Here is a 27,878-nt window from a genome sequence, read left to right as displayed (position 1 = left end):
TATGTGTATATATATATAATAAATTAAGGTGTAGATTAGGCTGTTGTAACAAAGTAACCCCCAGAATGCAGTGTCTCAAATAAAATCGAAGTTTATTTCTCTCTTAGGTAATCGCCCAGAGGGATTTCCAAGTAAATAGACAGTTCACTTGCCATATGCACGCTCACCGGATAAAATACAGGGTGACACCCAGTTCAGTGTGAATTTTTAGACAAACAATACTTTTTTTTAGCATAACTATATCCCATTTAATGTTTGTGACTAATGCACATGCAATATCTGTGGTTGGTGTAACTACGTCTCGTGGGATCTTTGGGACATACCTGTACGAGAAAGTGATGATCTATCTGAAATTCAAATATAACTGAGCACCTTGTGTATTTATTGCTAAGCCTGGCAGCCCTAGCCTTTAAGTCACCCAGATTCCCACGTTCCTTCTGTCTTATAGTCTGTTTCCCCATAGCTAGAGCTGGACCAACACCCTATCCTTGTCCCACCCTAGGGGAGGGGACGAGTAAAGGGCGGGCAACCTGGAAGCCGTCCATCACTTCTGTTCAGACCCCATTGGCCAGAATTAGTGCCATGGCTGCTCCACAGGAGACGCTGGGAAACCTCTCTAGCTAGGTGGCTGTGTGCACTCTAAAACTCTTGGCTAGGGTTCTTATGGTTAAAGGAAGAAGAGAAGACAGAATCCTGGGAGAACATCAGAAATCTCAGCCTTGCTCAGTGTGCTCAATAAGGTGAGGTTTGTCATTCCATTTCACAAAATAGTCAACTGAGGCCCAGGATTGGGATAACATGGCCAAGGTTACGTGGCTACTGACTGTCAGATCCTGAATGCCTGTTACGATTCTCAGTACAGAGCTGTTTCCTGCATCCCGCCACCATGATTATGTTTTTACAGAAATATGTTTTGATTTTCTTGGGAGGCAGAATGCGCTCAAATTCAGAGAATGGGCTTTGGAGCCCAACAGAGCTGGGTTTAAATCCCACTTCCAGCATATGATAGCTATGTGACTTGGGGCATGTAAATGACCTAAACTAGAGGCTAAAAAAAAGTTTTCTCGTCTGTAAATGAAGATAGTAATACTGACCTTATGGTTGTTAAGGAAGGGAAAGGAGTTGATGGAGATAAATGACCCACCAAGCGCCCAACACGTCGGAAGTGCTGGACCCAGGAAGCTGCTGGCGCTGTGGTCGCTGCAGTCAGCTGTCACTCAGGTCTCTTGCAGACCAGCCCCGCACCTCCAAGTGGGAGGAGGAGTCCCTCTCCAGCTGCTAAGGTGCCATCAGTCCAGCAGAGATGGGGCGGGGTCTGGCTGACCTTGAGCTTGGCCCTCGTCTTAACCAAGGCCCCATGCACTTGCAGGCTTGCAGCGTGGATGCATAGAATGGAAGAGGTCCAGGGCATATGACCAGAAAAGTGAAGTTTCCCCTCTCAAATTAATTTTACGTGTGGCCTGGACCGTCTCTGGTCTGTAATTTACTAAGTAAGACAAGTATTTAATGACATCTCCAGCCCTGTGCCATATGAGTGAGTTCTGGGAGGCCTGCCCTCCCTACTCTCCAAATCCAGTTGCAACAAATATCCCCATGGGCTCTGTGACCAACACCTCCTGGGTTCCTCAAAGGACTCAGGGGCTGCCCCTTTGGGGTGAAATTTGTGGGACTTGGGGAGTATGCTGCTGTGACAATTCTGTTGTCTTTGGCTGTTAAGTGGCATTGGACATTCTATTTCTTTATTTTTATTCTTTATTGAAGTGTAGTTGGTTTACAGTGTTGTGTTGGTTTCTGGTGTACAGCACAGTGATTCAGTCATACACATGTCTATATTCGTTTTCAGGTTCTTTTTTATTAGAGTATTACCTATAGATAATGTAGTTCCCTGTGCTATACTGTAGGATCTTATTTATCTATTTCTTTTTTTTTTATTGAGTTATAGTCATTTTACAATGCTGTGTCAAATTCCAGTGAAGAGCACAATTTTTCAGTTATACATGAACATACACATGCATTCATTGTCGCATTCTTTTTTGCTGTGAGCTACCACAAGATCTTGTATATATTTCCCTGTGCTACATAGTATAATCTTGTTTATCTATTCTGCATATGCCTGTCAGTATCTACAAATTTTGAAGTCCCAGTTATCTATTTCTATATTAAAGCACCCACTTTAACTGATAGTGCTTTGAATGTCCTTTGCAATCAAGGGGACAATACCTCTTCAGTTGTCCGTGCTGTTTTGACTTCTGAGACTCACTTCAAAGGTGATTGTGCCTCTTAGAAGAGCAGGCAATACGAGGCTTCGTTGTTGTTAAATATGGCAGGAGAGAGTGGGGGGAGCGTATTTGCTCTTCTGAGGGCTTCCACAAAGATCAGCTCGAGGGCTTCTAAATACTCCAGCTGCTCTTCAAGTTTGTTGTCTGGCCTCATGTCAATGGGCGCTTGTGCTCACGCTGTGCGGGAGCGTTTGTGCAGGCGAAAATGTTGGCCTTCATAAATTCCATTCAGCTAAGCAGGACCACGGGGTCTCTGTTTAGCTCTGGATTTTTTACAAAGAGCCTAAGTATCATGCATGGACTCATGGACTTTGTCTTTCAACCCACAGCTGTTTCGGTCATCTTCATTGTAAGCTCTGCATACATTATAAGTCTTGAAAGTTGTCTCTGGGCTTTGAAATTATCCGATGCATTGGGCCAATGCCCTGTTGTCCTGTGTTGTAACTGAGAGGAAGTCATCTGCAGAAATGCAAGTAAAGCTTAGAAGCTTAGGGCAAGTGGACTCATCCATCTTTGGGGGCCCTCTTCGGCAAGAGCAACTTAGCAATTAATGAACACACTGGTGGAGAAGGTTGAATGACTCCTGGTTTATCAGGTAACTGGAGGAATTCACTGATGGCCCAGCCTTCTGTAATGAGCTTAGGCCTATAGAGGCAGGAGAAAGAAGAAGAGATAAAATAAGAGAACGTGGTCTCCAAGTAATTTCTATTTAGGAAAAAGTCATTTGCCCCAACATCCCAATACTAAGCTTCTCTATCCTTTCACCACTGTATTATATTGTAAATTATTTTGTAAAACTAGGACAAGAGAATTGTAGATTGTAATGCTGCCTAGAAACTTGGTTAGGATAGTCCATCCTGGATTGATTGATACACAGTGTTGAATCTATTTTAGTAACTTGGATTTCATCTATGTGGGGGGAAATTTCAGACAGTATTTTCCTGTCCAAAAATGGACACCAAAGTGTTTCTAACTATCTTACAATAATAATGAGAATTGGAGGATTTTGATCAACTTTGTCCCACCTGGATGGAATCTTCTGATTTTGAGACTAACGCTAATTGCCGTGGGAACCAGATGGTGTTGCAATAGTTGCGATGACTCTGTGCCGGTGGGTTCTGGCAATCACGCAGCTGCCTTCTTAAATTTCTCCGCTTTCACACTTCTTCCTGAAACATCAGTCTGCAGACAAATCCATCTCAGGACAGATGTTAAACTGATAAGAAGGGAGTAAACTTTTTCTTCCAGAAACTGTCACATTATGTTCAACTTGACTGTTCTGTGCATCTAGGTCATGCAAGGGGAGTAAACTTCACTTAAGCCATTTTTATTCATGACGCCTTTTCTATAAAAGATGTCTAATCGCAGAAGAAGTCTTGCTTGTTTGATCAAACTTGTCGTCTCCTTGGTGGCTTTCGTAGATCTCTTAAAAATCACCAACTTGAGAATCAAGTTTGTGAAACTGCATACTTTGGGAGATAACCTTTTGGATTCCAGAATGGAAATCAGAGAAAAGTACTATTACGCGGTTTACGATATGGTGGTTCGAGGGAATTGCTTCTGCTACGGCCACGCCAGCGAGTGTGCCCCCGTGGATGGCTTCAGTGAAGACGTGGAAGGAATGGTAAGCCCAGCGCACGCTCCAGGCGGCTTTCTTCTCGTCCAGGGGATCCTAAAGAGCAGATCGGAGCTTGTCTTACCTTCAGCCTTGTTTATTTGGGGTTTTATTTTCCCAGACATCTGCTTTCACCCTTTGTGCCGTTCTGGTGGTTGGTTTTGCGTTTTTCTCTTTGCTGACTTTCTTGGACCGGGAGGATGTCAGGACTGCTCATTTCATAGACACCGAGTTAATTTTTAAAGATTGTTGCTGCAGTAAATATTTTAGTCAGCGAGGATTACAAAGTTTTCTAAATAACAATCACATCTTCCTTTACTTGAGAGAACATTAAAAACCACAAGCATTCCAGTCTTGATGCTGGAAGGCATAAATTGATCCCAGCTTAAAGACCCTGGAAATTTGAACCTAGAACCACGGGATACCGTTTAGGGATCAAACGGACTTTTGTTTCTTGGAATCTTCGAGTTTCATTCTTTTCCCACTTTCATGCAGTGTTTTCAAATTGAGTACTTTTAAAAGTTGGGGGTTTGGATGATTTGCAAAGTGGACAAAGTTAGGATATTTTGCCAATTTCTAAGTGAATTGATAATTCTTGTTAGAAGAGACAAGGAATTAAGTAATTTGCCAGAGGGCCGTAAGTAAGTACATGGCAATGGAAATTCAAATCTTCCTCTTCTGACTCTGAACCTGGGTCTCCGTTGGACTGTGGGCCTCGCTTGTTTTTAAAAAAATTCTTTTTTGGGGGGAGGTAATTTTAAAAATCTTATTTTTATTTTTTAGTGTGGATGATAATTAGGTCTATTTATTTTTATTAACAGGCACTGGGGATAGAACCCAGCACCTCATGCATGCTAAGCACTCGCTGTACCCTCCCCTGAGCCTCCCTTTTTGATGAAAGGTGTGTCTTGTGCAGTTGCTGTTTGCCTTTTCAAAGATTATTAGTCTTCATCTAAGAAGGGAAAGGTGTGGAATTGAGTGTATTCAGCTGCCTAAAACTTCTGCCTTCCGTATACTCCAGCGAGAACATTGATTGCACAGATAAAGTTGAATTTTTACCCGAGCCTAAAGGGAGAATGAATGTAGCCTTACGATCTTTTTGCTCCATCATCCAGAGAATGCTGGGTAGATTATATTTAATTCCCAGTGTCATAAATTCAGTGTGTAGCTAACCTCCTGTAGTCATGTCACTAGTCTGCGTCTCGCAGTACTTTATTTTGTCTGTTCCATCCCTTGGTATGTGCTTTGGGATGGGCTCAGTCTTTGTAAAACCACCTTGTAATGAGAGGATTTTAGGCTCCTGTTAACTGCAGTCCTGTCAAGATGGGTCCAGGTGGACCAGTCTGTCCTGTTTGTGAATTCCATTCTGTAGAAACTAGCATTAAGGTGAGGGCCTCGTGTAGGTGAATATTTGCCAGAGCAAAAGAATTTATTTCTCATTTAAGTGCCCCTGGGGCTTAAGTGTGTCGGGGGCAATGCAGACGAGCCCAGCGTGGGCCCTTCCTAAAGCAAAATCATCTGTATCTTTTTCTGAGAATTTATATTTCTTTCCATTAAGGGAGAGAAAATGTCAATACGGTAAATGATTAATTATTAAAATCTCATTTTGGGTTGAAAAAATAATTTTTAAGGGCTATGCCTGAAGTCAAAAACCAGAGCAAGCACACGTACCTTTCTTTTGTGTAGGACAGTAAGAAAAGTGACAGTAATGTGAGTTGGTTCCCACGTGGTCTCTGCACACTTAGTTCCCTGTTATAACTTTTTTTGATTTTTACTGTAATAGATATTTTTAAACCCTTAAATAACTAGTTTTTAAAAAAATTCTTAAGTGACTGATTTTGTTCATCTGTTCTTTCCATTGATATTTCAGTAAAATATCTATTGAGTATCCATTATATGATAGGAACTATTCCTAGAGATGGGAGTTAAAGCCATCAGTAGGACAGAAGGACCCACTGGGGAAAGGGACAAAATGAAAACAAAAAACGGGGGAGGCGGGTAGAGCTCAGTGGTAGAGTGCGTGCTTAGCATGAACGAGGTCCTGGGTTCAATCCCCAGTACCTCCATTAAAAAAATACATACATAAACCTCATTACCTCCCCTCCCCCCAAAAAACCCTCATGGTGAGCTACCAATTAGAATCAGCACAAAAAGAGGGGTTTATATCTTCCATTGATTCTGGAAAAAGTCTGGCCATTAGTATATCTCTTACTTTGCTCTTTCCTGTTTTTGTAACTTTCAAGGTTCATGGACACTGCATGTGCAGGCATAATACCAAGGGCTTAAACTGTGAGCTGTGCATGGATTTCTACCATGATTTACCTTGGAGACCCGCTGAAGGTCGGAACAGCAATGCCTGTAAAAGTAAGTCTCGGGCAGAGGGAAGTTTTTGAATCAGTTCAGACTCCAGTAGCCACTCTCTGAGGAGAGGTGCTGTCATAGTACACTATTTTGCAAAAGGAAGAGAAGTCCCTACACTTCTCCCAGCCTCCCCCTGATACTCTTAGGAAGTCACTGACCACTCAGTTAACCGACTCGATTGGTATTCATTGAGCAATAGCTATGTGTTTCGTAGATTTGGGAGAAGATGGAGATGTGGGTCCTGGCATTGTGCTTGTTTTTAAGGCAAGATGATTGTGAGAGAAAAGTGAGTGAAGATGATGGCATGGTAGATCAGTGAGGTCTAGGAGAGACAGAATAGTTTTCAGCCTTTTTTCTATGCCAGCCCAGCTGTAGCCTGTGCATCCTTCCGTCCATCCCTCCACCCATCCATCCCAGGGTGTGCTCTGGGCAGAGGGGTAGTTTGGAGCACCACCACCCTCCCCACCGCACACAGCGCCTCTGATATCATCTCCCACCTTTGAGGTGTGCCTGCCTCTGCCCCTGCTGAGAAGGACTGTTCTGGGAGCTCAGAAACCAGTGAGGGCTGGACTGGCCAAGGTTTTGTTAGTAAGTCCAACCAGCTGGCCCTTACCAAATAGTTCCAATTGTTTAGGTAAAGAGAAGAAAGCAGCAGGAAGTGGGAGGGAGTTCAGATAAGGAGAACACAAAACACAAGGCTCCAAGGACACTCTCATGACACCAGAGTCTGTGCTGGGAAGTGATCCCGGGGGTTTTATTCAGCCAGCATACCTAGGGCAGTACTCTGCTGAGCACCAAGGGGATGTCGTGATGAGACAGTCCCTCTCTACGGGATGTTGTGGTGCAAAGGGGAGACAGATGAGGCTAGCGTGTAGAGCCCTGGGAGGACCAATTTGAGTTAAGCTTCATTGTGAGAAGACAAGAGGAATTAATTGCTAGAGGAGGGACAGACTGGACCCAGATGGCCAGCTAGAGGGCTCTTAAGGTCTGCTTAACAGAGCCTGGCCTGATGTGGTGGGAAGAGGGAGGTAGGGAATCTGGACTTCGTTCCCTGCTCCTTGAAGCTGGCAGCCCAAACAGGCTCCCCCAGGAATGAACGTATTGCCTAGAAAATCTTCTAGAGCGATGCATTCCTGCCCCTCCTTGAGCATGACCCAGCTGCATCCTCCATGCAACGCAGTCTTCCCGTCGATACGCCTCCAAGGGGACTTTCCCCAAAGATTTCCAACTTTTCACAGCCCATTCTCTTCTGAAAAAGGCAAATTATTGAGGTTATTTCATAAAGGCTACACATAAAGGTTTCCAGCATGATTTAAGATTTAAACTCACGGCATAAGCAGACGTGACCTTTTCACCACCAGCACCTTCTTGTTAATTGCCCTGTTGCCTGAACTTTGTCCCCAGTTTCCAAAATGAGCTTCCTTCCTATCGACCCCATGCTTTCTTGAAAGTGGATTTAAAAGGCTTTTCCTGACACGAGTCTTGTCACGCAGAGTGTAACTGCAACGAGCATTCCAGCTCATGCCACTTTGACATGGCAGTGTACTTGGCCACCGGAAATGTCAGCGGAGGGGTGTGTGATGACTGTCAGCACAACACCATGGGGCGCAACTGTGAGCAGTGCAAACCGTTTTACTACCAGCATCCGGAGAGAGACATCCGTGACCCTAATCTCTGCGAACGTACGTAGGAGACAGTCCCGAGGAGGGAACTATTTAGGTCACCTTTCAACGTGAATATTGAATAGTCTTTCTCTCAGGACTCAGACCCAGCATGATTTTTGCTGCTATCTAAGAGGCTGGGGGTAGAATTTACCTGTTAATCCAGCCTTTTTTAGACTATTTTGGTGACATTGGGAGGGATGGAGGGAACACACATATTTCTCAACACATTGTGTGACCTGACACTTCTCATTCTTAGAATGTACCTGTGACCCAGCCGGTTCTCAGAATGGGGGGATCTGTGACAGTTACACGGATTTTTCTGCCGGTCTCATTGCTGGTCAGTGTCGGTGTAAATTACACGTGGAAGGAGAACATTGTGACTTTTGCAAAGAAGGCTTCTATGGTTTAAGTGCTGAAGATCCATTTGGCTGTAAATGTAAGTACATTTGTTTGAAAAGTTGGAGAGTGTCCTAGGTATGTAATTTGCATCTTTGCAATTCTTCATCCAGTCTACTGCTTTGGACTGACGTGGTTCATGCTTCTTTACTTCTTTCCATCTTTTTGATAAAGCTTGTGCCTGCAATCCTCTGGGAACGATTCCTGGTGGGAGTCCTTGTGATTCTGAGACGGGTTACTGCTACTGTAAGCGTCTGGTGACAGGACAGCATTGTGACCAGTGTCTGGTAGGTAAATCCTAACTACATGCGATGGGAAGTTTGTGCATATGACGTGTTCTGATAGAGAATGATCCTCACTGTTGTTAGGTTCTACAAAACATCACCCTTTTAGGTAAATATGAAAAGCCACGAGCAGATAGTTCACAAAAGAGGAATTACTAATGAATAATTTTGACAAGATATTCACCATCACTGTTGGAACTATAAAACGAAACCACAGTGAAGTGCCATTTTTACAGGCAAAACTAACAAAAAGTTTTTAAAACTGGGAATGCCGGAAGGAGAGGATATAGCTCAGTGGTAGAACACATGCTTAGCAAGCACGAGGTCCTGGGTTCAATCCCCAGTACCTGCATTAAAGATAAATAAACAAATAAACCTAATTACCTCCCCCCCATAAAAAAAAAAGTAATTAGAAAAACAATAAACTGCAATAAAACTGGGAATGCCGGCAATGAAGTGAGGACACAGCAAGGGGCCGGTACTCATGTGCTTCTGATGGAAACACAGACCGGGTTAGACTTTGCAGAAAGCATTTGGAGACAGGTGTCAGGAGCCTGGAGACGTGTGTGTAGCCTTTGACCCAGTCATCCCACTTCTGGGAATCTATCCTAATGAAATAATGAGAAAATTGGACAAAGGTGTATTCACCAGAAGGCTTGTTCCATCTTTTATAATTCATAGCAAAAAAAACTTGGAAGCAACAGTGGGGAAAATAGTTACGTTTGGGGGCTTCTATACAATGTGATATTTGGTTGCCATTGAAAATGATGGTAACATGAGGAAATGCTTATGCTGGGGTGAAAAAAATCACAGGATGTGAGTAGTATCTTGATTATGTAGGGGAAAAAAAATTGATCAAGAAAAACAAACTCTGGAAGGAAACAGACCAAAAAGTTCACTATAGTGATTCTGGGTGGAGTAATCATGAGAGTAATTAAAAAAATATTTTCTATATCTTTTATAACATTCTTGTAATTCCTTTCATAATTTGGAGGGGGGGGTCCACCAACCGCACATTATGTTGATGACCAGTAAATAGGTATATTTACATTTATGCTGATTCTTAAAGTAAATTTCTGGAAGTCTGATTTCAGTTGGCAAGCCTGGTTTTTTATCTGCTCATTAGGGAAAACACTTAGGGAATTTGTTGAGGTGTGCCATTTGTCAATTCTGTGCCATTTCTTTTTATTTCCATCTCCAGTGGTCTTGGAGCTCAGCAATCCCCTCAGCTTTGAGCTGTGCAAACAGCCCTTGCATTAGTCTGTGTTTCTATGTGGACAAATCCTTGGAGAGCTTTCACGGAGTTTACGACTTAGGGAAAACACTAAGTCCTGCCAAATATTTGCCAAAACTCTCACTGCCAGCATAGTTCTAAGGAAAAGTGGCATGTTTGCTGCTAGCTCATATTAATTCTTGGGTGAAGGCTATTTGCAGGGCAAGGAAACTACTCTGATCTGGGCTCGTCAATACGCAACCGCCTCTGACCCCAGCGACCTGCAGCTTGGGTTCCGCATTCTGGAATACTCATCCTCGTGCCTTTTGTAGGCTTTCTGCTTTCATGGTGCAGATGAACGTTTGGAACACCCAAAACACGCCGCGACTTGTCTCTTGCTGAGTCTGTTGTGTAATTACAGGAACCCCCCCTTTAGACATTTAATCTTTTGTTCTGCAGCCAGAGCACTGGGGCTTAAGCAACGATTTGGATGGATGTCGACCTTGTGACTGTGACCTTGGGGGAGCCTTAAACAATAGGTGAGTGGAGCTGCGCGGACACTCTTGGACCCCGTCACCTCACAGAGTCCTCGTGACCTCTAGGACGAGCAGGACGCTCAGGGTGATAAGCAGGGTGCATTCACCTTGGTTTGAATGCCTGATAATGACTTTGACCTGTGCTCTTAAGATTCTCAGACTTCATTATGAGTTAGCTCTGAAGCCTTCCCTTGGATGTTTGTTTCTTGGTTTTTAATCGTGTTAATTTGTTTCATATTTTACTTTTCAGTATTTTTTAAGTTATGGAAACTATGTATGCTCATGGTTTTAAAACAGAATTCAAACAGTTCAGACAGGCATTGTGCCCTTTTTTCTCACCCAGTTCCACTGCCGTCAATTGCTGCTGTTGAACGTTTCTTGTGTCTCTCTAGAAATTAATAATAGTGCTCCGAATACTGGGAAAAAATTAGTTTCTTTCCTCTCATTTCTTTTATTTTTTTTTTTAATTTTTCTGATGAAGGGAGGTAATTAGATTTATTTATTTAGTAGAGGTACTGGGAATTGAACCCAGGACCTCATGCATGCTAGGCATGCACTCTACCACTGAGCTATACCCGCCCCCTCCTCATTTCTTTTTAAATAACAGGTTAGGTTTTGTTTTTTTTAGCAGGTAGGTAGAAAGAAAGAAAAATAATCCGTGATTTCTTACTTAGATTTTTTAGGGACATTTTTTTAATAAATCAAAGTGATATGTGTATGGCTAGTAAGCTGCAACTTTTTTTAATTTGGAGATCTTTTTTCATATCAACATGTATTCATCTAGCTCTTTTTTTTTTGTATTCCATCATGTGAAAGTGACATGATTAATTCCTTTTTGTTTTTTGCTTTTTAAAAATATTGCAGTGAATATCCTGCAGATACATCTTTTTTTATTGAAGTATAATCAGTTACAATGTGTCAATTGCTGGTGTACAGCACAACGTCCTAGTCATGCATATATGTACATATATTCATCTTCATATTCTTTTTCATTAAAGATTATTACAAGATATTGAATATAGTTCCCTGTGCTATACAGAAAAAATTTGCTGTTTATCTATTTTTATATATAGTAGTTAATATTCGCAAATCTCAAACTCCCAAATTTATCCCTTCCCACCCCCTTCCCCCCACTGGTAACAAATTTGTTTACTAGGTCTCTGAGTTTGAGTTTTGTAGATAAGTTCATTACTGTCTTTTTTCTTTTTTTAGATTCCACATATAAGTTATATCATATGGTATTTTTCTTCATCTGTCTGACTTCACTCAGAATGACAGTCTCCAGGTCCATCCATGTTACTGCAAATGGCATTATTTTATTCTTTTTTATGGCTTAGTAGTATTCCATTATATAAATAAGCCACAACTTCTTTATCCAGTCGTCTGTCAATGAACATTTAGGTTGCTTCCATGTCTTGGCTATTCTCGCAGATGTATCTTGATGAATGTTTGCAGACATATCCCCAGATTAGGCTCTCCATGGTGGAACTCCTCATTGAAAGTGCATGTGCATTTTCTATTTTACTAGAGGACATCAGATTGTCCTCCAGACAGATGGTGCTCATCTGTTTGCCTCCTGACTATTACAAAGCCCCTTTTCCCTTGTACCCACCAGCAGTTGGTATCATTAGACATTTTATTTCCTACCAATCCAACAGATAGAAAATGAAGTCCCGTTTTGATGTGTGTAAAGAATTTTTTCATTTCCTCCTTCATGACTTTATTTTTTCCAGCTTCCAAGCACATTCATGAAAATTACCTATGATAATTTTAGTTACTTGAAAATGTTGGTATTCCTTGAATAGATGAGATGTGAAGCTCTCACAAAAATGATCAAAATACACATTTTGGCAAGATGTTAAATGTGTGGGAGTTTGATGAATCACCTTTGAGTCAAAGAGGATTTGAGACTCTGTTACTGGATCAGATTCAGAACATCTGGTCAAAACAGTGTAAGTGACTGTTGGGAGGACAGGCAGATGTTTCCTTGTGGCCAGAGAGAGCACGCTGGGTTCCTTGAGCAAGCTTCATGTGCATGAAAACTGACTCTTATGAGAATGATTTCCCAGCGCTGTGGTAGTCTGCTTGGGAGGGAATAAGAGTTTAGGCAGCAAGAACATGTTCTCTTTGGCCTCTGGATTTGGGTTTGTTCTATTCAAGATAGTGCGGGAAATGCAGTACAGCATGTGGCCTCTGAAACTCCAGGGTGAATTTCTGTTCTTAGAAAACCTCCGAAGGGGAGGGAGCAAGGATAATCCCATAAAAATGGGAAGGAAGACCAACTGCTATCCGCTTATGGAATCATGTCTGAGACTTTCCATCGTGATTCCCAGAACACATGCTGACTCCTTTAGTAATTGATTCATCAATTCCAAGCTGTCATCCCTCCAAAAATCCTTCTTGATTAGCAGAAAGCGGCATATGTAACTCTCCAAATTATGTCCTAAACTCGGGAATGTCCTGTGTTCCTTGATCCTCAACGGTTTCTGTCACTTACACTCCCTCCCTCTTTCTCTCTCTTTCTCACACATGCTTCCTGTCCCTAAATCCACCCACGCACAGCCCCCAGCCTGCCCCCTCATCTCTCCTGCAAACATGTGTAAAAACCAGAATGTGCTAATCAAGAGAGTTTATGAAGCAGAACATTTTAGTGAAGATTTTAAAGTGGGTCGTTATCTTTCTAGCATGATTGATGAGATGCCTTACGTTTTGGCATCATGGATGGGAGGGGAAAAAAAGAAGCTTTAAAGATGCCTCTAGTCTTGTGACTCCACAGTGTTTGGCAGGGATCCTTTTCAAGGCTGTTTTTCCCCACGAGGACTTTACGTGAGAGTCCCAAAGGGGTGATAGAGGTCCTGTCTTCTGAAGTACCGATTCCACTAGAACGCTGGGTGCATGGCAGATACTCAGAATTCACTTACTGAATGATTTCTTGCGAACACTTGTGAATATCTCCCACCTGATAATATTACTTTGCTTTGCCTTGGCCACTTGTTGAATAAATGTTGTTAGAGTAAAAGAATTTGAGAAACAAAAGATTTTTACGATATAAAAACTAAATATGCACTCCCATTGCCTTGGGAGAGGCAATCTCGAAATCAGTCCCAAACACTCCTTAGTTAAGTTGCTTTGGCCAGGGACAGATGAAGTGTAAAATCACGAAGTGGAAAATGTTTCGTTTAATGAGCCGAACGGGTTTTGGTAGAACAATAAAAGTTTAGTAATCCATGTCTATTATGTTGACAGCTAATCTGAACTTGCGAATATTTTAAAGTAAGACTTAATTGATTTAAGTAACATGACTCAAGCCAGGTTAATGAAGTTTTGCCCAGTAGATAACCTGCTTTCATGAATAAGTAAGAGGGGTTGCTAAGGAAAATGCTGCTTGCCAATGTTTAAAACCATTGAAAAATATAAACAACTTTGCAGCATCCTTTAAAATCATTTCATCAATTAAATTTAGGACTTTGATGTCTGGTTTGAAGCCCATCACTTTTTTGAAGAATTCTCCTTCCCAGACTGAAGTCCCCAACCCTCCCTTGATGTGAAAACACATTCACAACAACACGTCACTTCTGTATCTCTGTCCGTCCTGCTTCTGCTCGATTCTGCTCTGTTGTAGCTGTTTGTATTTCCAAGGTCTCTCTGGACAGGGATTGTGTCTCACCTGTTTTTGCGTCTCCCTCTGTGCCCCCAGCACTGTGGTAGGTGCTCAGTAAATGAGGAACTGAAATTTATCATACTTTGAAACCAGAGCAGAAGTTAATAGATATTTTCATCGGCGTATTGAATGATTATCGCGTATCTAACCTTTTGTTAATTGCTATGGCAGCTGGACATAGAGATTTTGGAATATAGCTCCTACCCTTTAAGGAAGTATTCCAGTTGTAGGGAGGTTGGGGGGAGGCAGGAAGGCTTTGGAAAAAAAAAAAAGTATGGTGCTGATTGCTCATCAACGTGGAACCAACTCTTACTTGTAATCAGAATTATGGAGATGTCAATGTTGAACAGAGTAGTGGTCCTTAGAAACGATGCTTTAAAAAAAAAAACTTGGTGGGGGGCAGTAATTAGGTTTATTTATTTTTAGAGGCAGTACTGGGGATTGAACCCAGGACCTCATGCATACTAAGCACACGCTCTACCACTTGAGTTGTACCCTCCCCCAGGAATGATTTTTATCCTTTAATGGCTTTCTTTTTCTGAATTTCTTAATAATAGAGAAGTTGAGTTTTTACAGTATTTTCCCCTGCTCATCACTGTTTAAATGAAATGGTCTGCCTTGCAATAGTTGCTGATTTCTATATTGATGAGAAATCTGTTTTTGAAAGATACCCTTGGCCTTCACCAAGAAAACTGCGCCTGTGTTAGTTGTCTCTCATTGCCATGACACATTACCACGACTTGGTGGCCTGAAACAACATAAACGTATTATCTAACAGTTCTGATGTCAGACACGATCTCAGTAGACTAAAATCAAGATGTCAATAGGGCTGTGTTTGTACCTGAAGGCTCTGGGGAGACTACCCTGCTCATTCAAGTTGTTGGCAGAATTCAGTTCCTTTTGGATGTCGGGTGGCATCCCCATTTTCCTGCTGGCCGTCAGCTGAGGGCCTGTCCTGGCTTCTGGAGGCTGCGTATGTTCCTTGACTCATGGCCTCCTTTGACCTTCCATGCCAGCACCAGTGGGTCAGTACTTCTCATGGCACAGCTCAGGCCCACCTAGATAAGCCAGGATAATCTCCCTTCTCAAGGTGCTTAACTCCAGTCACGTCGGCCAAGTTCCTTGTGTCACGTGAGGTCACATACCAGAGACTCCGGGGATGAGGATGTGGACCTCTCCACATAATGTGAGAGCCATTATTCTACCTGTCCCAGGACCTGATTTATTGTGTTGGACGTCCTCGCCCTACCTGACTGAGCCGATGAATTGAATCTGTATCGAATTACAGGGAAATTGGTGGGAGGAACATATAAAATTGTAAAGTGTACCATTTCTATCCAGTAGGATTTTTACATGAACACAGGAAAAAACAATGACAGTTATGTAATAAATTGATAAATGTATAATGAATAATCTTTCTTCATGCTGTGGAGGAGGTGGAATTTGAACTTCCAGGTGAAGGCACAGTAGGGCAAACGTGGCTTGGTCCAGGTCAGACCAGATCTTGGTCTGATCTTGACCATCTCTGCTCACGTTCCTCTGTTCCCCCCCTTTGTTCTTGTCTTCTCGTCTTCCCTGCCTGGCAGAGCCTCTGTCTGCAACCTTCAGGGCCACCCTTTTCTGGCGCCCCTCAGCCAGATGAATGGTGTCTTCATCTCACCCCTAGTTCTTTGCGCTTAGCTCTGAAAAGGCACCTCCTGCATTTTGAGCTGTGTCTTGGCCAATTGCTCGATTGTTTATCTCCCCAATTAGACGGGGAGTTCTTTAGGACAGGGGCTATTTTTTCCTTCCATTTTGTTCTCCATATCAGTTAGCTGGAAATAATGGACTTAACGAGGACGTAAAGACTGGTTCAGAGGGAAGTTGACAATGGACTAAAATGTGAGAGTATTGACACTGAAAGAACAGCTTTCAGGGCCAATATTTGCTCAGTAAATATTTGTGGAAGAGGCTGAGGAGTGTGGCTGATCTGAAGCCAGGGGCGGGCACGAGAAAGAGAAGCAGTTGCTTTCAGAGGATGGGTCATGGAGGCTGCTGGAAATTGGGCAGAGGCACCATGACTTGATGAAGAAATAAGGGGTACGTCCTTATAAAGTAATGAAGGCGGTGCTGTGGAAAGATGGGTTTGCCAGTGTAAGTGGATGGATTGGGCAGGGGAGACAGAAAAGCTAGAAAGGTCAGTTTGGGAGGCGGCTAGAGTAACAGAGACGGAATGATGATGTGCCGGACCAGGGTCGTAGCAGCAACAACGGGAGGAAACCGCCGAGTTGAGAAACGTCTTGAAATAACACGTGGGTGTCATTGAGGATAAGGGACAGGGAAGATGACGTCTCCCCTACATCAGAAGAATTTAAATCTGCTGACAGATAGCAGAGGTGAAGATACGAAGTCAGTGTGTGGTGATGAACGCTTGGGGACAAGATGAATTAGAGGTGACAGCTGGGCAGACCATGGAAATGTCCAACCGGAGCACAGCTGAGGAAGAACTAAGAGCTGTAGGCGTGAGGGCCGTCTGCAAGGGGCAGGGAAAGCCACAAGAATGAGTTCATCAAAGGGGGGAAACGCTGCACGGGCGCCATGCCTGCCGATGGCAGCAGTTCAAGTGTGAAGACCCAGGCGTGCGAGTGGCGGGGCTGGCGCGAGGGGAATGCCTTTCACACGATCAGGTTGTCACGAGTCCAGTCCCCTTTAGAGCTGTGCTGCGGGTCAGCGGGCAGCAGGAGTCTGCCCACCGTCTTCATCCTCACTCTGCTTTGCTTGCTCTCCTGTGATGGATGGCAGGGGGGCAGAATCTGGGTCTTTTCTTCCTTGGTTCATGTTTTGGACGTTTGTTCCCTCACCACCACATCTGCTGGGGAGGAGAGAAGGATTTTCTTTAGTCCGTATGATGTCATGTCTGCTGCGTGAATTTGGGAAAATGACTTTGGTTGGTGGGTTGAGCCAAAAGAGGGCTAGGTCCTAACTGGAACAAGCTTTCCTCCTCGGGGAATCAGTGACGGGACGTTAAGTATTCTTATCCCTGTAGGATAAAAACTATTTATGTGACACACAGGAAGAAGACTTCAGCTGGACCAGGACAGGGCTGTTTGGGGTGTTTTTAATAAACCTCTGAGTGTTCAGACTTCCTGTGTGTTATAACTTGCCTTAGGTACTTGGTTTAAAATGAACTTTGGGATGAGAGGAGAAAAAAAAAAAAAGAACTCTGGGAATAGGTTTAAAGTAACAGTTCCAAACCACATCTTGATTTTAATGAAGTAAAAATGGGTGCGTGTAGTTCAGTTTTACCTTGTCTTAGAGTCATGATACTGAGGAAAAAGACAGGCTGAGAAAAAAACGAATACATTATAGTTTATCTGAGGTCTTTGTTACCTAAAATAATGAATCATAACAGAAGAGTGATTTATATTAAATCTCCTATTTTTCTTTTTTTCTATTTTATTCAAAATGCCTGTCCTTCACACATTGATCTGTTCAGCCAACGTTGGAGTGTGTCTGCATGGAGAGCATTGGTCCAGGCCCCGGGGGAGGGCGACTGAGGTGACTGAAGCACAGTTCAGGGCTTCAGGGACTTTACAGCCACCGAGGGGGTGAGGTAGTTCTGTCAGTAATTCTGCTGGAAGAGAGAAAGTGATAACTGTCTTAACAGTAGAGATAAAGACCAGTGGAGACCTTAGAAAGCACCACTTGAGAATAGAAGAGGGAGGGGACCAAACAGGACTTTGTGGAAAGGATGACAGTTGAGCAGAGCTTTAAAAAACAGGTAGGATCTGAAGGCATGGTGCCTCAGCTGTGATGTGAACACCTGCTTGGTGATAAGCTTTGCTGTAGATGTTGTACATACATCATTTCCCCTGCCAGGAGGTGGTGGCGTGAAGGAGAAGGAGGTTCTTTGTGTGGAATGGGGAGTGATGGTGAGGAAATATGACAACAGGAGCCACTTGTGAGCTGAATCTTAAAAGAAGAATGGGAAGGATCTTTGATGAGTAGATAAAAGAGCAGGGCATTCCAGGCTGCAGAAACCACACGAGCAAAGGGAAAGGGTCGTGAACAACCCAGGGCTCGGAGAAACTAAGTAGTTGGGTGTGGTTGGAGAGGCAAAGGGGAGAGGGGAGGCTAGAAAGGTAAGGGAGAGCCAGGTGGTGGGAGGCCTGGTGCACCTCCCCAAAGCCATCGTCCTTGGAAATGATAAAGTTGATGGATCTTAGAAAGGTCATTCAGGCAGCTCTGGAGGAAGGAAGGTGGCTGTTTAGGTTGGGAAGTTGGAAGACTGGCAATAAAGATATCAATTAGAAGAGTGTCACTGCTTTTACTGTGAGCAAGAGAGAGAAGGGCGTAGCACAGCCATGGAAGGAGGGGAGAGAGACACAAGATGGCAGGAGGGGAAGTCAGAACTGGGTTCCTCACTGGATGTGAAGAAGGAATCTAAGGAATAACTTCTAGGTTTCTGACCAGGTTGACTCTGTGGGCGGTGATGTCTTCTCCCCAGCAGAGAACACGGGAGGGAGTGGGTCCTGCCCTTTGGGGTCTGTGGTTCGCCTCTGGGACCGCTGACTGGGAGCTGTCCTTCCAGGAGTTGGTTATCTGGGTCCGAGGCCCAGGAAAGGGGCTGCAGTTGGAAATAAGGAGGAAGAGATAAGATCTCAAAGCAAGAATGTATGTGATACCTACAGAAAACCCCCAGCGTGGCGCTGATGGAGCACAGGAAAGAGGCGGCAAGGGAGTTAAAACTGAAAGACCAGGTCGCAGAGAGCTTTCAACCTTGAAGTTTGGGATTAATTTGGAGGCAGTATTTTTCCCACGTACTTATTTTCTGAAGGAAGTAAGAAAAGCCTCCCTGAATATTTCACGCCATTGAATGCTTAATGGCAAATACAGACCTGCATCCAGGGGATTCGTTTATGAACGTGGTGAGCACAGCTGACCCGACTCTCGTTCGTTTCCAGTTGCTCTGCGGAGTCGGGCCAGTGCGTGTGCCGACCCCACATGATCGGACGTCAGTGCGACGAGGTGGAATCCGGTTACTACTTCACCACCCTGGATCACTACATCTATGAAGCAGAAGAAGCCAACTTTGGGCCTGTAAGTAAGGAGGGGGCGCGCCAGATGGGTAAAGGAGTGTTTCCTGGAGCGGTAATGGCATCTGCACATTGTGTAAAGAGACCAGTTAAGAAGCACCTCGTCAGTGAGCGTGGAGAGGGGATCAAGACCGTGCCTTCCTGAGAACAGTCATATTTAAAGCTAAGTACAAAAAAATTAAAAAATAAAAATGAAGCTAAGTATGTCAGTAACTCAGAAAGAGACTTTGGAACACTCAACAGTAAGGCTTTTGGTGTTTTTTAGCGGAGGGGGCTTGTTTTCTCATTTCATTCTTCCCTCTACTGATGCTCCAAAGTTATTGACCTAATACAGTAAATGCTCAGTGAAGCTACTGTTTGTTTTCTATTGTCACGTGACAAGCCACCCCCAAAGTTAGTGGCTTTAAAATACGTGTCTGACACTTCAGCTGGGGTGACGGGGCACTTTTCTCCAAGCAGCCATCTCGAGCTTCCTCACAGAGTGGTGGAGTCAGGGTAGTGAGACTTCATGCATGGCTGCTGGCTTCCAAGAAGGAGGAAACAGAAACTGCCAGGTCTCTTACGGTCTGGGCTGAGAAGCCCCAGAATGTTGTTTTCTCACATTTTGCTGGTCACAAGTCTCAAGTCCAGACCGGATTCAAGGGCAGGGAAACATGGGTTCCCCCTCTTGATGGGTAAGGCCACACACATACATTACAAGGAATGAAAGACTTCATCTTCGGAGATGACTGATCACTGGCGTTGTATATAATCCTTTGGACAAACCTGAATGCATGTTTGAGTTAAATAACTCAGCTTGATCCATTCTTGGTCTCGGTGACAATCAGAATTCACTCATTAGTTGTGAACATGCATGATTGTACCAAGTTTCCTTACTTGTACTTGGAGCTTGAAACAAATGTCAGTGAGAATGACAGACAGAAAGACAGCCACGAGATAGCGGACCAGCCGCGTAGAAATCCAGGACCTGGTCCTAGGCTTGTAACCACGTCTGGGATGTTCTCTCTCCTTCCTTCATGTGCACTTCCCTGGTTGTATCATAGAAGCTGTATCCCAAACCTAGAATCCCATCCCCAACGTCCCAAGACCCTCAACCTAAGAACTAAAAAGAAACTGATTCCCCGTTTATATATCAAAAGCTTTTTTCAGTGTGCTGGGAAAATGTGATTGCAGAAAGAGGTATAATGTCTTCAGTTTTGGACCTTTGGGTGACTGCAGGTTTCTCTGACTGGTTACATCGAATTGAATTGCATTTCCAATAGAGTGGCACTACTGTCCTCTCGTCCTCAGGGGGTCAGCATAGTGGAGCGGCAGTATGTCCAGGACCGGATTCCTTCCTGGACCGGAGCGGGCTTCGTCCGGGTGCCCGAAGGGGCTTACTTGGAGTTCTTCATTGACAACATACCGTATTCCATGGAGTACGAGATCCTAATTCGCTATGAGCCACAGGTAAGCCCTCAGTGGACTAATGGGGTAGGGAATATTGGTAGAAAAGCCCTTCTTCTAATGGACACGATGTCTTTGTGAAATGTGGTTACATTAGAATAGGAAGTTGTCTGACTTGCCATCGTCCATGGAAGTGAAAGTGTACGTTTTTCTTGAATTCAGCGTCACCAGCGTTTAGTGATCTCCTTGTTAGGCACCCAGCCTTGCTGAGAACTGAGGTGGTGGTGAGAAGGTATCACGTCCTCTCCTTGTCCTGACGACTGCACTGCCCAGGGATGGACACGTGCCCCTAACTGTCATCAAAGGTGGAGGGTGGAAGAGCAGAGACACAAACGGTGCTGGAAGATGAGAGGTTCATTCCAGCCAGGCTGGACCAGGGGCTGCCGTGTTTCCTAAAGAATCAGGTGTAGACCTTAAAATCTAGAAGGAGTTTTGCCACAAGAGGAAGTGAGGGATAGCATTAGCAGCGCAGAGAGAGTGTTTAGGGCGTCCTTCCACAGGGCCGGGTCACTGCTATGGTTGGAGATGCTGTTAAGAGAAATGCTAGGATCAGTAAATGAACTTGGACTCTGTATTAACAAGAAGCTTACAGAGGATTCTGGGCAGGGGGTTGTCCTTATCTAAGCTGTATGTTTTGTTGATGTTGTTATTTTTTGTATTTTTAAGTCAAAGAAAGACAAATATGTGGTATCACTTATATGTGGAATCTAAAAAAAACCATGCAAATGAACTTATTTGTAAAACAGAAACAGAGAAACAGACTCACAAACACAGAAAACAAACTTATGGTTACCAAAAGGGGAAAGATGGGAAGAGATAAATTAGGAGTTTGGGATCAACAGATACACACTACTGTATATAAGACAGGTAAACAACTAGGACCTACTGTACAGCACAGGGACCTATATTCAATAGCTTGTAATAACCTATAATGGAAGAGTTTGAAAAAGAATATATGCATATGTATCATTGAATCACTTTGCTGTACACCCAAAACTAATGCGATACTGTAAATCAGCTGTACTTCAATAAAAATAAAGAACAAGGACCTACTTATAGCACAGGGAACTATATTCAATATCTTGTAATAACTTAACATGGAAAAGAGTCTGAAAAAAGGGTATGTATATGTGTATAACTGAATCACTATGCTGTACACCAGAAACTAACACAGCGTTATAAACTGACTATACTTCAATTTAAAAAGAAAGAGCTGTGTTTTAAGAAGGATGGAAAGGAATGTTGGGAGAGGCCTGGAGAGCAGTGGGAAGGCTGTTACAGTGTCCAGGTGACAAGGGATTTGGGCTGGAACTGGGGTAATAATCAAGGAAATGGTAAAGAGGGAAGGGAAACTTCACAAGTGAGTGTTTTCCATTTCAACTTGGCTAATGATCAATCTTGAGAGGTTTTTACAAACAAACGGGCAGCAGTGGGTCAGCACAGAGGGTCCTTCTGATTGTCTGTTTCTTCCTCTAGCTCCCCGACCACTGGGAGAAGGCTGTCATCATGGTGCAGCGACCTGGGAAGATTCCAACCAGCAGCCGATGTGGAAACACTGTTCCTGATGATGACAACCAGATGGTGTCCCTGTCGCCTGGCTCCAGGTCAGTGTGACGGTGGTTTGCACCCCAGTGGAACTAACATGCAAATTCAGTTTTTTTCTGGTGTCTCGCCCTGTGAGTTGTACAGCCGGAGCCAAATGTGGACTGGCGACTTCCTTCCTTTGGGCTGACCAGTATAGAGCTTTGATAGATCAGATATGTAAAGGTGGACCTTTTGTCGCTGTTTCTCTTTTGTTTCGGGGCAGGTATGTGGTCCTCCCACGCCCCGTGTGCTTTGAGAAGGGCGTGAACTACACGGTGCGGTTAGAGCTGCCCCAGTACACGTCCTCCGACAGCAGCGTGGACAGCCCCTACACGCTGATCGACTCCGTAAGTGCAAGGTCGTTGCTGGCACCAGGGGAGGGCTGGGCAGAAAGTGTGCATCCGCCCTCCCGGGGCTTCTGCTGAGGGCAGTGCTAGGCGGTGAGACAGAGTCACTCTTTCCTGCCTCCAAGGCCAGTTTGCTTATTTATTTTAAAAACTCTGCCGTCTGGAAAGGATCTCCTCAAGCTGATCCTTCCTAAGAATATGAAGTACCTTAACAATGATATTTCAAAAATCATCACACGATGTAAGGGATATCTAAACCTTTTCTGGCAAGTGTATTTAAGAATGGGAAGATTTTCACGTGACTCCATGAGTCTTTATTTTTTTTCTTTTCAAGAGTCTTAGAAGCACTTGAGGGTTTTATGTGTTGACTTGGTTCATGGGTGACCCAGGACATGCCCGTAAGAACAGTGTGTTCTTGTTTCTTCCTAGCTTGTTCTCATGCCGTTCTGTAAGTCCCTGGACATCTTCACCGTGGGAGGCTCGGGAGACGGGGTGGTCACCAACAGTGCCTGGGAAACCTTTCAGAGATACCGATGCCTGGAGAACAGCAGGAGCGTCGTGAAGACGCCCATGACCGACGTTTGCAGAAACATCATCTTCAGCATCTCCGCCCTGTTGCACCAGACGGGCCTGGGTAGGTATTGCTGTGCTGCTGCCCCTGCTTCCTCGAGAGCACGAGGACACTTGGCATCACGAGGTGCGCGGGCAGGTGTGCCCTGCGGTTCCTGTGGGGCAGTTAGCACGAGGGAGATAGTCTCAACTACAGTTGGTCTTGATTTTTTCTTTTTTAAAGTGTATTAGTGAAAGAGCATGACTGACAATGGAATCGTCATCCAGAAACAGACTAGGGACCAGGGAAAAGTCCCTGAGACTTTCCACTCGCAGGGTGGGGAGTCAGAATGAAACTTACATTTTTCACTTTGAAAGGTCACTTGGCTTTTGTTGGAGGTCCTGTGATCCCTGAGCTTTGAAGGCAAGGGGAGAAACCCTTCATGACCTCCTTCCTAGAAAAACTGCCTGTATCTGTCAACCCCGGCTCCTGCCACTTCCCTCACACCCCTCTGAGGGATGTTACTGTTCTAAATGGAGATTCTGAAGGAGCAGAGGTGGTGCAGGTGGGGAGGGTCCAGAACCGGGCAGGACACGATGTGCCCATCGCTGTGTGGGAGCGGCTGCCCTGTCTCACAGGCTCTCACCTCTCTGTCCTGCAGCTTGTGAATGCGACCCTCAGGGCTCGTTAAGTTCCGTCTGCAACCCCAACGGAGGCCAGTGCCAGTGCCGGCCGAACGTGGTTGGAAGAACATGTGACAGATGTGCTCCGGGCACCTTTGGTTTTGGCCCCAGTGGATGCAAACGTAGGTTCATGATAACAACCATACCGTGTTCGTTCAGATGATCTGAGTCATGCTAGTGTGGGGCCCTCAGCTTCGGAAGGCGTGCTCCGCTTCAGAAATTGATCACAGGGGGCCCGAGAGTGTTCTGCCGTGGGCACGAGGGGCTGGTATCTAGACGGGATGTGTTTGCATTTACTGGGCTTCTCACCGTGGTCCCTTGGTTGCCTGTTTCTTCAGCTTGCGAGTGCCACCTGCAAGGATCTGTCAATGCTTTCTGCGATCCCATCACCGGCCAGTGCCACTGTTTCCAGGGGGTGTACGCGCGGCAGTGTGACCGGTGCTTCCCCGGGTACTGGGGCTTTCCGAGTTGCCAGCCCTGCCAGTGCAACGGCCACGCCGATGACTGCGACTCGGTGACAGGAGAGTGCTTGAGCTGCCAGGACTACACCACGGGTCACAACTGTGAAAGGTACGTGGACATGACCTCTTGAAATTTTGGGGACGAGGTTGTTTTTGGCTGAGCAAAGAGCATCTTAGACAAACTACAGAAGGAATCTTGTCTCCAGCTCCAGGTGGCTCATTTCTGACCACCTCAGTATCTTCTAGGAACTCATTCATTTCACCAGTCCGTATTTAGTTTATGCCTCCCATGTGCCAGGCATTGTTCTGTGCTGGGGATACAGCTGAGAACAAACCTGATGTGAATCCACCCTCTTTGGGAGTTAGCCTGGAGATCACCTTAAGGCTGGACAGACATCATCTCCCTGTCTCAGCAGATTTTTGGCCGAGGATGAGACTTGTGAAATGTTAAAACTGCCTGATTTGGGTCAAAGTGGAAACCAAATCCAAATGGGGATGAGTCATTTTCAATGGCTCTGTTTTCCGAAATGTTTTACGCAACTATAATTTCTAGGAGGCTACAGAAAATGAACAAAAGTGGATCTGTTCTCCAGTCAGCAAATGTTAATTGAGTAATTATGGATGCCCTGCCCTGCAGTAGGTGTAAGAATGGGACCCAGAGTGGGCCTCAAATAACATGACAGCCCAGCTCAGTACATAAGGAAACATTCATGTGAAAAAATGACATGCCCACTTAATATTGTTTGTTAATAATGAAAAAAGGCAGACGTGCTATTAAACCTGCTTGTTTTGGACTCAGTCTCTAACTTTAATGTCAGAAATCTTCTGTCTTCTAATACCCATCTGCACTGTATGGGATTTTTGTTTTTAAAAAATTCAGCAAATGCTTCAGCCGGTGGGAAAGTTACTCATCAGATGAAGGAGAAATTGTTAGTGAAAAGTGAATATGTGATGATCTTATGGCAGGAAAATGTGCGTGGCAGCAAATACCGGGCTCTTGGCTCCATGCTGGATGGTACTCGTGTGTTTTAGGGATTCCAGTGACTCCTCAGAGTAAAAGTCAGTCCTTCCAACCGCAAAATTGCGTTGGAAGAAGACAACAGGAAAACAGTTACACAAGATCAAAAGGGAGAAATTAATATGTTAGTGTCATCTTTTGTTTTCTGTGTTGTTTTTCATTACTATTCTTTCAATGGGAAATGGAGAGTAATTTCGAGAGAAAGAGACAGATGAGAAACTCAGATGAAAAGTGGGAAAAGCGCGGGTAGGGAACAGATAAACAGGTCAGTGTCCACCAGGCTGATGTGAAGTCAGGCACACTGTGAATTTGATCTGTCAAGCATTTTGATTTCTTGCAGGAGAACTTGAAAGGGTGTAGAAGAAGAAAAGATATTTAGCCCGAGGTGGATGATGAAGTTTCATTTAAGTGCTTTTGGGATTCTGCTCTCTGGTTTGAGCCGATTTCTCATCATTCTTGTCCTCATTCTGGGATGTTGAGAGTTTCAAACCCAGGAATTTAAAAAGAAGCTCTAGGCTCAAATTGGTCCCAAAGGGGACGGGGAGGGGGAGGCAGGAAATGAACATTCTGTTTCTTTCATGATGTATTTGGATTTATTTCACCCAGAAAAGCCTCATAGAAATCTTTCTCAGAAACCGCTGCACTTCGTTGCCTCATCACTGCTGAGTCTTCCAGCACGTAACTGGGGCATGTGTTCTTGTATGATGTCTGTGTCTAATTAAGTAGAAGGCTAATTTCCTCCGAAGAACTTCCCCTTCTATTTCTTCATCCTCTCTGCACTCCCTTTTAAAAATATTACCTCTGCCTCAAAAAAAAAAAAAAAAGACGACACTGAATTAGAAGTTCTAGGACCAGTTCCGCTTCTAACCTGCTCCAAAACCTTGCGTGTGTTAGCTCACCTCTCTGAGTAGCCAACTTTCTGATAGTTGAATATGGAGGCTGGGTTAGATGATCTTCTATTCCTTCAAGCTCTTATGTTGTAGGAAGTAAAAAAAGTAACCTAATTACCAGTCATGTTGAGAAGCAGCATGACATAGTAAAAGAATTCCTTGCTAAAAGTCAGGAGGCTGAATTCAGATCCTGGCTCATTACTAACTAGTTGTAGAAGCCTTGCAAACCATGTAAGCTCCATGGATGCCTTATCTGTTGAGAAGAGATGGGGACCTGTTGGGTTGGGGAATTGATAAATAACATCTCTCATCTCTGAGAAACAGACACAAGAGTCATGCAGGTGGAGAGCATCCTTATCAGCTTTGTTGCTGGTAAAGGCTGGATTGCAGAACAAGCCGCTGTGGCTTGCCAACACATCACCCATCCCAGGCAGAGGTGGAGGCAGACAATCACAAGCTCTCTTTCCCCTGTGCCCCTCTCCCAGACTCCTTAATGCAAGGAGGGGGCTGACCATGGTGCTCAAGGCAGGCAGCTGATAGGACAGTAGGGTGCACGTGGGCAGATGTGCTTCCTCTGGGGAGGAGTGAATGAGGGTCTGAGTGAGGCGAAGGGTGTCACCCTAATGCAATGGTCCTGCAAGTGGGATCCCCAGACCAGCAGCATCAGCATCACCTCCTGAGTCAGAAATGGGGAGAGGAAGCCCGCAATCTGTGTTTCAGCAAGCACTCCAGGGAATTCTGATGGGAGCTGATGTTTGAGCCACGGCTCTGCTGGAAAGTCCTCCATGTGGAAACGTGAGGAACAGGGAATGATGTTCCCAAATAGAGGACATGGATTTTTGGACTTTTTCTTGTAGCAGTTTTCTCCTAACTGTGGTTCATGACCTTCTCTCTCCTGCGGCTGCTGTAGGTGCTTGGCTGGTTACTATGGAGACCCCATCATTGGGTCCGGCGATCACTGCCGCCCTTGTCCTTGCCCGGATGGTCCCGACAGCGGACGCCAGTTTGCCAGTAGCTGTTATCAGGACCCTGTTACTTTACAGCTTGCCTGTGTCTGTAATCCTGGATACGTTGGTAAGTAATGTCCAGACTTTCGGAGGAAAAGGTGTGTCTTTATGAGGTTAGTTGTCAAGGAAGAAAAAAAGATGGAACAGTGAGCCAATTTAGTTGTATTTTTACAATCCTTAATTAAAAATGAAGGGAATCCAAAGTATAAAAGATGCTCTTTTCCTGTTTGTCATGTGGGGTTAGTCAATTCCTGTGTCTCTATGATAATAACGTTATAACACAGAGCACAGTAGCAAACTCATTTAATCCCTAAGTTCCTGTGCACATTTTTCTGTTCTTAGCCAGTAGCAAGATTAATTTACATTTTACATCTCCCTTCTCTAATCCAGTTCCTAGTGGAAGAGTCTTAAAGTAGTAAAATGCCCAATAGTGGGCAGAAGGGAAGAGAAGAATGTTGTGGGGGGACGCCCAGACGACAGAGTCGGTCAGAGCTGGATATAGTCTTTGCTGTTCATTGTACTCGCATTATCTGTCCACGTTCACGGAGTGCAGCGGGTTGGGAACGCAAACTCCTTTTATTTCATCCTTGATGCCACTGTTTCAAATACTCATTATGCTTCCACATCGTTTGGCCAGTTTGCATGTCATTTGAGGACTTCTGAAGAAGAGAAATTGGGGGGGGAGTGGGTAGAGCTCACTGGCAGAGCACGTGCTTAGCGTGCATAAGGTCCTGGATTCAATCCCCAGTACCTCCATTAAAATCCCCTCCTTTAAAAAAAAAAAAAGAAAAGAAAAATTGATCATCAC

General features: G+C 44.4%; 1 protein-coding gene across 4 annotated transcripts in view; it reads left to right on the top strand.

Moving 5' to 3' along the window:
* LAMB1 (laminin subunit beta 1) overlaps nt 1-27,878 on the top strand; it is a 72,139-nt gene that overhangs the window by 14,973 nt on the left and 29,288 nt on the right. For all 4 annotated transcript variants that reach the window (XR_012508273.1, XM_074367667.1, XM_074367668.1 and 1 more), the window contains 14 exons: nt 3,701-3,903; nt 6,138-6,258; nt 7,749-7,937; nt 8,176-8,355; nt 8,490-8,602; nt 10,272-10,351; nt 18,953-19,088; nt 20,375-20,533; nt 22,007-22,134; nt 22,338-22,461; nt 22,891-23,095; nt 23,673-23,816; nt 24,033-24,264; nt 26,974-27,137. Coding sequence is in view for 3 of the 4 variants with exons in the window: in XM_074367667.1 (XP_074223768.1) it covers nt 3,701-3,903; nt 6,138-6,258; nt 7,749-7,937; nt 8,176-8,355; nt 8,490-8,602; nt 10,272-10,351; nt 18,953-19,088; nt 20,375-20,533; nt 22,007-22,134; nt 22,338-22,461; nt 22,891-23,095; nt 23,673-23,816; nt 24,033-24,264; nt 26,974-27,137 (2,178 nt within the window). In the remaining variant the exon portion in view is untranslated. The remainder of the gene's footprint in view (nt 1-3,700; nt 3,904-6,137; nt 6,259-7,748; nt 7,938-8,175; nt 8,356-8,489; nt 8,603-10,271; nt 10,352-18,952; nt 19,089-20,374; nt 20,534-22,006; nt 22,135-22,337; nt 22,462-22,890; nt 23,096-23,672; nt 23,817-24,032; nt 24,265-26,973; nt 27,138-27,878) is intronic.

This window comes from Camelus bactrianus, chromosome 7 (genome assembly GCF_048773025.1).
Source record: "Camelus bactrianus isolate YW-2024 breed Bactrian camel chromosome 7, ASM4877302v1, whole genome shotgun sequence".
NCBI lineage: Eukaryota > Metazoa > Chordata > Mammalia > Artiodactyla > Camelidae > Camelus > Camelus bactrianus.
This window is presented reverse-complemented; position numbering and strand designations above follow the sequence as displayed.